The 13,347-nt window shown below is 37.9% G+C and overlaps 1 protein-coding gene and 1 long non-coding RNA gene across 39 annotated transcripts in view; one reads left to right on the top strand and one right to left on the bottom strand.

The window, feature by feature from the left end:
- Positions 1–13,347, top strand: part of LOC119066071 (Down syndrome cell adhesion molecule-like protein Dscam2) — a 139,127-nt gene that overhangs the window by 93,090 nt on the left and 32,690 nt on the right. For 27 of the 38 annotated variants that reach the window (XM_037168342.1, XM_037168302.1, XM_037168308.1 and 24 more), the window contains exons 9-10: positions 25–348; positions 413–574. In XM_037168342.1, coding sequence (XP_037024237.1) covers positions 25–348; positions 413–574 — 486 coding nt within the window. Of the gene's footprint in view, positions 1–24; positions 349–412; positions 575–878; positions 1,167–2,003; positions 2,292–3,321; positions 3,613–4,155; positions 4,447–13,347 lie in introns of all 38 variants that reach the window. The other 11 variants (XM_037168309.1, XM_037168313.1, XM_037168310.1 and 8 more) reach the window with 4 other exon arrangements.
- LOC119066075 lies at positions 11,438–12,699 on the bottom strand. Its single transcript, XR_005085692.1, has 3 exons — positions 12,263–12,699; positions 11,846–12,065; positions 11,438–11,787 (listed from the first exon to the last, which is right to left on the bottom strand). It is a non-coding gene; the product is annotated as an uncharacterized LOC119066075 (long non-coding RNA).

The raw sequence follows: 13,347 nt of genomic DNA, 5'->3' as shown, positions 1-13,347 counted from the left end.
CGATGACCAATATTTTTAAAACAGGCTTGCCTACTCCTGAAATATCTTGGGAACTGGATGGAAAGAAGATTGCCAATAGCGAACGCTATCAAGTTGGACAATATGTTACCGTTAATGGAGACGTCGTTTCATATTTGAATATAACATCCATTCACGCTAACGATGGAGGTTTATACAAGTGCATCGCCAGCAGCAAAGTTGGTGTAGCAGAACACTCAGCCAAATTGAACGTTTACGGCCTGCCTTACATTCGACCAATGGAAAAGAAAGCAATCGTTGCCGGTGAAAATTTAATCGTTACATGCCCCGTTGCTGGTTACCCAATCGAATCGATTGTGTGGGAAAGAGGTGAGGATCTGTTTTGCTGGAAAGCTTTGATCTCATTTTTTAAACAATTAACTTTGATATGCAGATAATCGCGCGTTGCCGATAAACAGGAAGCAGAAAGTTTTTCCCAATGGAACATTGATCATTGAAAATGTGGAGCGGAACTCGGATCAAGCGACCTATACATGCGTTGCCAAAAATTCAGAAGGTTACAGTGCCCGAGGAGCTTTAGAAGTTCAAGTTATGGGTAAGTCATTTTATTACTTTTATATCGAAAGCTCTGAAGCAATTGCGCGCAGATTCGTTTAATTCAAGAAATTGGTCGAGTTGTAAAATTCAAAATTTTGTTTTCTAACGGTAAGCCCGTGTAATTTACACTTTTATGCAAAATTCATAGAGTAAAATCGCGGAATCAGTTAACTGCTTCAGGGTTTTCTCTTTTGCTATCTACAATTTTACAGCATCAAAAAAGTTTTGAACGAAACGTTAAGCGTTCAACCAAAGCTCATCGTTGGTCTAAATAAAATTCTTAAAACTTTTTACTCTGAAAGTGTTACCCCAAATTGTACACTTTGATTTCGGCGATGAGGAAATCAATTCCATGGATATGGTGTCTGCATCATGTACCGTCAACAAGGGAGACTTACCGGTTGAAATTTATTGGAAGCGCAACGGACATAAAATTTTTAGCAACGATGGCATTTCCATCAGTCGAACGAATAAACGGATGAGTGTTTTGAGCATTGAATCCGTTCGTGATCGGCATAGTGGGGAATATACATGTGTCGCGGAAAATCCAGCTGGTGTTGTTGAACATACAGCGGTGTTATCTGTCAATGGTATATATAAAGTCCGGTGTTTTTACTTGTTCTTCTCTCCATTCTCCTTGTCTTGTCCATTCGATTCATACATTCATTCGACAAAAATTACATTTCAAAATTTCTGTAAAAGTTATTCCGGTCATTCAACCGTTCGATTTCGGTGATCCAATAAATGCAATGGATATGGCCACTGCGAGCTGTGCTGTAATAAAGGGGGAACCTACTGACATCTTCTGGATATTCAATAAGTTTACTAAACTTTCGAACAATGACGGCATATCGATTTTAAAATCCGGTCAACGAATTAGTATGTTGAACATTGAATCAGTTCGTGCCAGACACCGGGGAAATTATACTTGTGTCGTCAAGTATTCAGCAGGATTTGTCGAACACACTTCAGAGCTCAAAGTGAATGGTTCGTGATGTATTGACATTGTCAGCATTTCCTTTCGTTACGTTCTTTTCTTTGTTTCATATTTTATTAAGTTACTCCATGTCGTAGCGTAATTTTCATTCATTCAATATATTTCAGTTATCGAATGTCTTATTTTAAGTCTTTAAATATGTTGATAAGAGTTCCGACTTCACCTTTTTATTTCCAAATAATCAAACATTTCGAAGTGCCTTCAGCAATACATTAACCCATGTCCTACCACCCATTCATTCAAAATTCACAACCGAAAATTTTTGTCTTTTAATAAACCATAAATATTACTGCTCCGTTCCTCGTTCCTGAAAAAAGGGTTTTAATTTCCTCCTCCATCACACCATGTTCTATGGTCCATCGACTAATTGTTGTATTCCAAGCCATCTTTTAAGATGTTATTAATTCAACTCTAATCAATTCTGTGTCAGTGCCTCCCACAATATTACCCTTCACGTTCGGCGATGAAGTGGTCAATGCTGGTGACATTGTTGCTGTTCAGTGTATGGTACTCAAAGGCGATCTGCCTATCAGCATTTTCTGGATGCACAATAACGCATCGATTAAAGAATTACCCGACGTCAATATCATTAAAACTTCATCGAGAATCAGTACGCTAAACATTGAATCTGTAAATGCAAATCATCGGGGAACTTTCCATTGTATTGCCTCCAATTCAGCTGGTCGTTCTGATCAAGCAGCTGAGTTAAATGTTAATGGTAAAGTTAAAAATAAAACTGATTTTTCCTTCCATTTCCCATTCCTACGATCACGTGCAGTACCTCCGTCAATGGCACCATTCGAAGGTCAAGGTCTGTAGGTCAAGAAATAAGAAAAGAATTGAAATTGACACATCCATTCATTTGCATGCCAGTGATCCAAAATGGCTTGCTGGTGGCTTTTAGTATGATGTACCGCATGATCAGTATGACTGCATCCAAATTAGTTCCTTGCGGGAGGATTAGGCATTACATCACGCTTGTGACCATGTATTGCCAACATTAATCTCTTGATGTGATTTTTCAATTACCAAGAAACTTCGGACTATTAGACCAATTGAATGAGGAGATATTTTGTTTGAATATATCAAGTAAACAACTGGATATTTCGGTTCTTCATCAAACATTCCCTTCGCAGTGTCGCCGCAGATTGTGCCTTTCGGTTTTGGTGATGAGCCTACAAATTATGGCGAGAGTATCGGCATTACATGTATGATTAACAAAGGTGATTTACCGATAGACATTCGATGGACGTTGAATTCGTCTCCGATTGTATCGGGGGAAAATAGTTTCACAATAACAAAAGTGAACGCGAGGACTAGTACATTGAATGTTGAATATCTCGATGCATTCCATAGAGGTGTGTACAAATGCATCGCTAACAACAAAGCTGGAACCTCTGATTATTCATCTACTTTATTCGTTAATGGTTTGTGAAACATTGGCCAGTTACCTAAAACGTTTTTAGTTTTATTTTATCCCAATCCTATACTTTACACAAATTCATTTTCATACAGTTGAAATGAAAATGCAAACAGTGTCCAATCTACTTACGTAAGAAAACTTACTTGGCAAACATTTTGGCTTTTCAAATGTACCATCGGTTTTCTCTTTCTATTCAGCTACTTTTGGGTGGCTATTGCATTTTTTCGGAAGAGTTCGCTACTGTTTATTTCGTACCGTTGTGACCTGTCTCTAATACAGAAATCTATTTTTTTTACTAATGTCACACTCACTTGGTTGAATGCAGTTGCTCCAATGATTCTTCCCTTTTCGTTTGGGGACGAGGCTGCAAACCCTGGAGACAGTACAGCTGTGAATTGTATGATAACAAAGGGCGATCTTCCTCTAAACATAAAGTGGACATTAAATGGACAACCTGTTGTGAATGGCGAAAATGGTCTTCAGGTTGTCAAAATGTCTTCAAGACTAAGTTCTTTGAGTATTGAGTCATTAGGTGATCGACACAGAGGCACATTTCGATGTATCGCTTCAAATGATGCCGGAGAAACGAATTACTCATCGGAATTAAATATTAACGGTACACACCAAACATCTCCACGTTTAAATGAAACATTTTTTTTTAAACGACAATCTTCCCTTCACACTCTTAATCCTAATCCTTAACGATACTGTAGCAAAAAATAAAATGTTACAGTTCGTCCACTGATAACACCGTTTGATTTTGGAGAGGAGCCAACAAATACCGGCGAAATGGCTGGTGTAACCTGTATGATTACTAAAGGGGACCTTCCACTTGATATATTTTGGACATTAAATTCCCAGCCATTGATTTCGGGAGAAGATCGCATTGTTATAACTAAAGTTAATTCACGTACAAGTACTTTATGCATAGAGTCCTTGACATCGCATCACCGCGGAACTTATCAGTGTATAGCTAGAAATAAAGCAGGATTTTCTCAGCATACATCGGAACTTAAAGTCAACGGTTGATAAGTTTTCGAATTTCCTTTTTTTAGTTTTTTCGGTTTATTTTACACATTTCCAAGTAAACCCGGCGGTATGATTTACACAAATCCTCAATGAAAAACTCCTATTTCTACCGCAAAATAACATCTTACAGTTCGTCCACTCATAACACCGTTTGATTTTGGAGATGAGCCAACAAATACCGGTGAAATGGCTGGTGTTCAATGTATGATTGCTAAAGGGGACCTTCCACTTGACATATTTTGGACACTAAATTCACAGCCTCTGGTTTCTGGAGAAGATCACATTGTCATTACTAAACTTAATTCACGTACAAGTTCTTTAAGTATCGAATCTTTGACATCACATCACCGTGGAACATATCAGTGTATAGCTAGAAACAAAGCCGGATTTTCTTATCATTCGTCGGAGCTTAAAGTTAACGGTTGATATGCTTTCCATTTTACTTCTTTTCAGTTTATTTTATTGTCCTTACGCTTTGCTATTTTATGCTTTGAGAAAGATCCTGGGATAATCTCAGAACTCAGACTCAAAACTCAAATCCCAAAATTCACCCTAAATAGACTATTGAAAGAAATTGAACAATAGTTTTTAACAAAGTCGGGTAATGGTAATGCAGCAGCATAGTTGATGTTTTTATAGAGTTGAAAATTTATTGTTTCCCTTGCGACACTTCCTACCTTGATCTACTACTGTTTTAACTAATATCACATGCACTTGGTTGTATGCAGTTGCTCCGATCATTCTTTCATTTTCATTCGGTGACGAACCCACTAACTACGGAGAGAGTATCGGCATACAATGTATGATAAACAAAGGAGACTTGCCGGTAGACATTCGGTGGACATTGAACTCGTCTCCGATTGTATCGGGGGAAAATAGTTTCACAATAACTAAACTTAATGCGCGGACTAGTGCACTGAATGTTGAATATCTCGATGCCTTCCATAGAGGGGTTTATAAATGTGTCGCTAGCAATAAAGCAGGAACCTCGGAATATTCATCCACTTTATTCGTTAATGGTTTGTGAAAAAATGTTCAAGTCATATACCAAAAACATTTTTATTTATTTTATCCCAATCCCACCTTAATTATTTGATGGAAATGCAAATTTCAGCAAGTGTATGAGATTTAGGTTTAGGAGATCTCTTGGATGCCCAAAGTAAAACTGATCTATTCTCACAATCCTGGTTTTCGTACCGGTAAATGTTCAGAAGTGTTTATTGCTGCGATGGTGGTGACTCCTTATTATTTCGGACCATCCATTGCAATCTATTTTGATTAACTGTTGCTAATTCTTTTGCGCTCCAATCTTGCTTCACTTTCATTTTACTAATATCACATGCGCTTGGTTGTATGCAGTTGCCCCGATCATTCTTTCATTTTCATTTGGTGACGAGGCTGCCAATTCGGGTGATAGTAATGCCATTCAGTGCATGATTACCAAAGGGGATCTACCGTTAACGATCCAATGGTCACGTAACGGTGAATTGGTTAGAAACGGTAAGGATGGACTCAACGTTGTAAAAGTTTCGCCCAGAGTAAGCTCTTTGAGCATTGAATCAATCAATTCTCTACATCGAGGGAATTTTACGTGTACTGCTGAAAATGCAGCTGGAAAGACAAACTATACGACGGAATTAAGAGTGAATGGTGATTGAAGCAACGATTTATTAGATATTTAAGTTTTCAAAAAAGATATTTTGATCCCTTATCGAACATCGACTTTTCCTACGCAGTTTCACCACAGATTGTGCCATTCGGATGATTTTTTTTTCCTTAACGAAACTGTAGCAAAAAATAAAATGTTACAGTTCGTCCACTGATAACACCGTTTGATTTTGGAGATGAGCCAACAAATACCGGTGAAATGGCTGGTGTTCAATGTATGATTGCTAAAGGGGACCTTCCACTTGACATATTTTGGACACTAAATTCACAGCCACTAATTTCTGGAGAAGATCACATTGTCATTACTAAAGTTAATTCACGTACAAGTACTTTAAGCATAGAGTCCTTGACATCGCATCACCGGGGAACTTATCAGTGTATAGCTAGAAACAAAGCAGGATTTTCTCAGCATACATCGGAACTTAAAGTCAACGGTTGATATGTCTTCAAATTTATTTATTTTTAGTTTTTCCGGTTTATTTTACACATTTCCAAGTAAACCCGGCTGTATGATTTACACAAATCCTCAATGAAAAACTCCTATTTCTACTGCAAAATAACATCCTACAGTTCGTCCACTCATAACACCATTTGAAAGAAAGTAAATTAAAATTTATACAATTTCAATGACATGTTCGGCCATGTCGGCATCTTTTAGGCTGTTCGCACTCTGATGTCTGGGAACTAGTGATGCAAAGCTTGATCCACAAAATACGAAAAAGAGACCGGTTGAGACAGCATGGCGTTCGTATCGATGGTGTCGGATATGAACCTTTTGAACAAAATGTGAAGCAAACGGTTCTCGTACCCCTGGTACTTATACACCTGAAAGGATAAACAAGAGTTCGTTAGTATGACTGTATCGTTTAGCTATTTGCTAACGCGTACCTTGCCCGCATATACCAAACGCTTGTACTTTGTTCCACGCTGGAAAATTCTGAGGAGCACACATTCTCTGTTGCTACATCCAGCGTTGTAATGTATCATTCGGTGGGGTGACACTTTCGTTATGTGACCTTTTGCACATCGAATTTCGTAGAACAATGATTTACAGTTACCAGACTAGTTGTGTTGCAGACTATAACAATTGGTTAAGAATACGAAACGTTTGATTGGATATGTTTGATTGGTGTGCGTTTAATGGCTGATAATTGCATTTTACATTTGTTCTAATTACCGCGAGATGGAACCCACACAACCTTATTTTACACTACATAATAGATTGTGTGAGTTTGATGTCTGCATTGTACGATTGGCTAGATCAATGTCGATGAATTAGTGAATGCTCGTCAGTCACTATGTGATGCGACGGAGAATCTTCTGGATCCTTATTCACGGTAAGAGTTCGGATGGTTTGAACGTTGCCCTGCGACGGCAAGCCTCGACTGTCCGTCTCATGTATCGATAATCTTATATTGATTAACTGTTGCTAATTCTCTTGCGCTCCAATCTTGCTTCACTTTCATTTTACTAATATCACATGCGCTTGGTTGTATACAGTTGCCCCGATCATTCTTTCATTTTCATTTGGCGACGAGGCTGCGAATTCGGGTGATAGTAATGCCATTCAGTGCATGATTACGAAAGGTGATCTTCCATTGACAATTCAATGGTCCCTTAATGGCGAACTCGTGAGAAACGGCAAAAATGGAATCGTTGTTGGAAAAGTGTCGCCCAGAGTAAGCACATTGAGCATTGAATCAATTAATTCTCTGCATCGAGGGAATTTTACGTGTACTGCTGAAAATTTCGCCGGAAGAAGTAACTTTACAACGGAATTGAGAGTTAATGGTGAATGAGGCGACATGTTATTACGTTACTAGAATTTTAAGTTGAAAAATGTTTTGTTTCTTTATCGAGCATTTTTTCCTCCACCGCAGTTTCACCTCAGATTGTGCCGTTCTTTTTCGGCGATGAACCCACAAATTACGGCGAGAGTATCGGCATTCAATGTATGATAAACAAAGGCGATTTGCCAGTGGATATTCGGTGGACGTTGAATTCGTCTCCGATAGTATCAGGGGAAAATGGTTTTACTATAACAAAAGTGAACGCAAGGACTAGTACACTGAATGTAGAATACCTCGACGCTTTCCATAGGGGTATTTATAAATGTATCGCTAGCAATAAAGCGGGAAGCTCTGACTATTCATCTACTTTATTCGTCAATGGTTCGTGACACACTCAAATACCTAAAATATTTTTCTTTTATTTTATCCCAGTCCTACCGTACATTAATCCGTTCTCATTTGATGGAGATGCAAATTTTGGAGACAGTGTTCAACTCACTTGTCATGTAGCGAAAGGAGATTTACCAATGAAAATTTCTTGGCTGTTTAATGTACAGCCGATTTTCGCACACTCTGGAATCGTTACAACGAAAATTGGTGATCGATCAAGTTTTTTAACAGTTCCTTCTGTGACTGCGGAAAATCGTGGCAATTACACCTGTGTTGCCACGAATGCTGCAGGAACATTTAATCAGAGCGCAGTGCTATATGTTCATGGTAGCATTTAACTTTTGTTTTTCAACATTAAAAAATTTATTTTTTTAATTTCGAGCCTACAACCTTTTTGTATTGAATTATCCCTACCCTTATTGCGATCTTACAGTTCCTCCTCAAATAATGCCATTCGTATTCGGTGATGAGCCGACAAACTACGGTGAAAGTACTGCTGTTCAGTGTATGGTTTCCAAAGGTGATCTTCCACTTTCAATTCAATGGTCGCTCAATGGTGAGCCGTTAACAAGCGAAAATAGTGAAATTTCCGTCGTGAAAATGTCGGCAAGATTGAGTTCGCTAAGCATTGATTCAATTAATCATCGTCATCGTGGTGTCTATAAGTGTAAAGCGACGAATACGGCAGGAACGGCAGAATATACTGCAGAGTTAATTGTCAATGGTAGATATCCTTCATAAATTTTAAGCAAAATGTACAAAGCGTCCGCTGTTTCACTACTACGGTTACGATATAATTTAAATAATTTGCTGATATATTTGAAAATCACATAATGTGGAAGCTCGCGGGTGAGTGGGGTTTTCTACTAGCAAGACACTGCACTAATTGTTCCTAATATTCCAGTGTTCTGAATCAATCGAATTGATTTTCTTTTGATGGTGCAAACTTACAGGCGATTATTCGGATTTCTCGTTTTAATTTTTGGTGAATGTTGGTGTTTTTATACTTTCGCCAAATTTCCTCCATAATTTCCCTTCTCATAAACGATTAATGCACGGTACTACAACAAATCTCTTATCATCTTCTCAACGAGATTTAATTTTTTATATTCTTCTTTTCTCCACGCAAGTCCCACCAGAAATAATGCCCTTTACATTCGGGCATGATTCGTTTAATGCCGGCGATAGCACCGGTATACAATGTATTATCGTCAAAGGAGATCTCCCAATAAATATTAAATGGATTTTAAATAACTCACCGATTGTATCTGGAGAAAATGGTATTGTGGTGATGAAAATGTCCACCAAAAATTCAATTTTAAACATTGCATCTGTCGATGAAGACCACAGAGGAATTTTTCGATGCGTAGCCGAAAATATGGCTGGCATGTCTGAATACTCATCTGAATTGCATGTTAACGGTTCTTGTCCACAAATCAAATTAGTTTAAATTGTTTTTTTTTTACTTCCTATCCTGGTAACGTCATCAATTTCTCCGCAAATCACGCCTTATGTATCCTGCATTTTTGTTGACAGTTCCTCCTCAAATAATGCCGTTCTTTTTCGGCGATGAGCCAGCAAATTATGGCGACAGTGTGGGTGTTACATGTATGATAAACAAGGGAGACCTACCGGTAGATATTCGATGGACGTTGAATTCGTCTCCGATTGTGTCAGGGGAAAACAGTTTCACAATAACAAAAGTGAACGCGAGGACTAGCACATTAAATGTTGAATATCTCGATGCCTTCCATAGGGGAGTCTATAAATGTATCGCTAATAACAAAGCTGGAACCGCTGATTATTCATCTACTTTATTCGTCAATGGTTTGTGACATAAATTGATCGTATAATCTTTTGCTTTTAAATATGTTATTTTATCCCAATCCATCAGTCCTTCTGTAAGTTTAACATATTGGAATACATTGGGAATGAAAGTACACTTGACGTCAGTGAAATTTAGAAATGAAATTGCTTCAACTGTTTCTCAGCTGGTACACTCATACAAACAACGGGGCTTATACGTCTTTGATCCAGGTGAAGTAGTTACAAGCATGATCAAGATAGTTGCCAAACCGCATAAAGTCATATGAGCAGTTTTTTTTTTGTATGAGTGGATTATCTGAAATTTGCTGAAGCAAATTTATCTATAAATTTCGCTGACGTCAACTGTATCTAATTTTTTTTTTAGTTTATATCATTCCAATCCTACAATTAGCTTATATTCGAGCAAACAGGGTGTATATTCGATTATTTGTTCTTGTCACTTGTAGTTTGAATAGCCAAAATACTGTCCACTGGTGAACTTCGCAGCTAAAATTTTTCTTTAGATTGTTCAATTATATAATTCTCATCATTGATATGAAAATTAAATAAAAAATTTTAGCACCGCCAAAAATTGCTCATTTCGATTTTGGAGACGAACCATCAAATTATGGTGATACAGCAAGTGTGTCATGTATAGTATCGGGTGATCTACCGATCGATTTCAAGTGGTTATTCAATGGAAAACCAATATCTGAGTTTCCTGGTATATCAACTGCAAAGATGGGTAAACGAAATTCGGTAATGCACATTGAATCAGTCAGTGGAAAGCATGCTGGCAAATATACTTGCATCGCATCGAATTCGGCGTCTGTTGTTAACTTCACTGCTGTTTTAATAGTCAACGGTACTAAATGAGGATAATATTTATTTTAAATAGTTCAAATGCAAGAGTACCTTTTGAAAAGTAATCCATCTCCAATATCCTGCTGTTCCTACATTTCATCATTCATATATTTATCAACTTTGACTTATTTTCGGTTAAATTCAGTTCCGTCTTCCGTCTGTGATTCTTCCGTTTGATTAACCCTTTTTGATCGGATACTTCTGCATGATTTAAAAAAAAAGCTCCTTTTTCTGGCGCGTCATCAGTTCACTACTTTTCGCCATTCGAGTTGGACAAATATGAACAGAAGATATGAGACATTGTGCTGTTTCTAATAAGAACTGTTAACCCAGAGCTCTTGTTCATTGACTGATGTAGATCGAATAGTCAATTCAAATATTAGGCTCAGCTCATTGTTGCTTGCGCCGCGAGCCGAGGCACTATGACTTTTTCTGATTACATTTTGCGGAATAAATCTTTCTTATTGATCTTCTTTTCGGATTTTTGTTTTACATCATCCGCACTCGACACGAATCGTACTGAGTTCTGAGCCTGGCTATTTGGAATAAAAATTGTTTGCCGTTTCAAAATTTGTCGAGCGATTAACGAATCCATTACATTGATTTTTCTATTGTTTTATTTTGACGATATTTAATACAAAGTAATTAATGAAAAGTTAATTAAACTCAATATTAATTGCTTCCTCGGCCATATCAGCATTGCTTAGGTTGTCAAATGTACGAAATGCACCGCTTTGGTATGGGCAGTACAGTAAGTTACTGCCAGTAACGAATTAATTTCAATTCGTTCAAATCGTGTCCACAATTCGGTTGGCATAAATTTGGCTACCCACCAACATCCCCATTAAAAGTTCAAGAAAGTCAAATTTTCACAAGATTTATTACAAAGTTCAAGAAAGTCCATCAAATGTAATCAACATGATTCAAATTGACTAAAAGGTTATTTTATACAATATCAATCACCTGTTCTGCCATGTCGGCATCCTTCAGGCTGTTAATATGTGCAAAACTCACCGTTTGGATAGTGTCGAATGATTTTCAATTCGTTTATATCGTGTGTCCAAATGAACGCGTCGAACGTCTCACCTGTTTTTCTTGACAGCGATTGCCACTTCGCATGGCTTTGTGCCTGTAAATCGTCATCCAACCCGTTGTAATCATAAGTGAAATTCGATGGTGTCGGAAATGAATCTTTTGAACAAAATGTGAAGTAAACGATCCTCGTACTCCTGGTACTTATTCACCTGAAAAGATAAACAAGAGTTCGTTAGCATCTGTGTCTTTTAGCTATTTAACACATACCTTTCCCACATACACCAAATGCTTGTAGTTTTTACCACGCTGGAAGATTCTGAGAGCCACACATTGTCTCTACAGCCAGCGCTGTAATGCAAAATTCGATAGGGTGCCACTTTCGTTATGTGCCCTTTTGCACGTCGAATTTCTGTGTCGACTTTCGTGTAACCACCAAGCTTGATCAGACTGTATCCTTGCCACATGTGTTTGTCTGCACTCCAGTGATCTAAAATGGCTTGTCTGTATTCGCTTTCCGGCTTGCTGAATGTCATTGGATGATCACGATGACCGCACCCGAACAAGTTTGTGCCAGGAACGTTAATGTGACCGGCAGCGCACTTATATTCGTACCGCCATCGTTGATCTTCAAAATATATGCGACGAAGCTCGTTCATAAAAATCCAAGTTCGAATGTAAACTTACCAAGAAATCTCGAATTATTTTTCCAACTTGTGTGAGAATCTTTTGCTTAATTTCTTCGGCATTGTGTTTCACGGCTCCATGGCACTGGAAGCATCTGTTTACTTGCTGGTACTAGTCTTTTCGAAATGTGACCCCCGTTGCATTGATAACTGATGTTGTCCGAATTTTTCGCATCGATGAAAATATATCCGTCGAATCGGTGAGGTAGATTTCGCCAGATCTCCTCCACCATCTTTTTCAATTCGGATCGCGAATATTTTGGCATTTTGATGTTAACGTGGAACTTTCGCAATAAATCTACGCAGAAAACTGATTTACAGTTACAGACTAGTTGTGTGACTACACCAATTGCGTTATGAATACGAAGCGTTTGATTGGATATGCTACAGTGTGCGTTTAATGGCTGATAACTGCATGTTGGTTACATTTGTTCTAATTACCGCAAGATGGAACCCACTCTAATAAGCTTTACATTGCATATTAGATTGTGTGAGTTTGATGTCTGAATTGTACGATTGGCTAGATCAATGTGATCTAGTATCAGATATCAGATAATACTATTCTTTTTCGGTGATGAGCCAACAAATTACGGTGATAGCGTCGGCGTTCAATGTATGATAAATAAAGGAGACTTGCCAGTAAACATTTGGTGGACGTTGAACTCGTCCCAGATCGTATCAGGAGAAAATAGTTTTACAATAACGAAAGTAAACTCGAGGACACTAAATGTAGAATATCTTGATGCTGTCCATAGGGGTGTCTAAAAGTATATCGTTAGCAATAAGGCTGGAACCTCTGATTATTCATCTATTTTAAACGTCAATGGTTTTTGACATTGTGACGAAATGATCAAATATTTTAAGTTTTTTTTGTTTATTTTAACCTACTTTTAACAATCAATCACCTTTCAAGTTCCACCAAAAATTGCATCTTTCTCGTTTGGCGAAGAGGCATTGAGTTACGGTGACACTACTACAATAGCATGTACAATAGCTGGAGGCGATTTGCCAGTAGATGTTGAATGGAGACTGAACGGTTCGCCATTGGAATCATATCTTGAAATTCAAACAGAGAAACGTGGCAAA

The sequence above is a fragment of the Bradysia coprophila genome, chromosome IV (assembly GCF_014529535.1).
Source record: "Bradysia coprophila strain Holo2 chromosome IV, BU_Bcop_v1, whole genome shotgun sequence".
Taxonomy (NCBI): domain Eukaryota; kingdom Metazoa; phylum Arthropoda; class Insecta; order Diptera; family Sciaridae; genus Bradysia; species Bradysia coprophila.
Note: the sequence above shows the minus strand (reverse complement) of the source record. Positions and strands in the feature narration are given on the sequence as shown.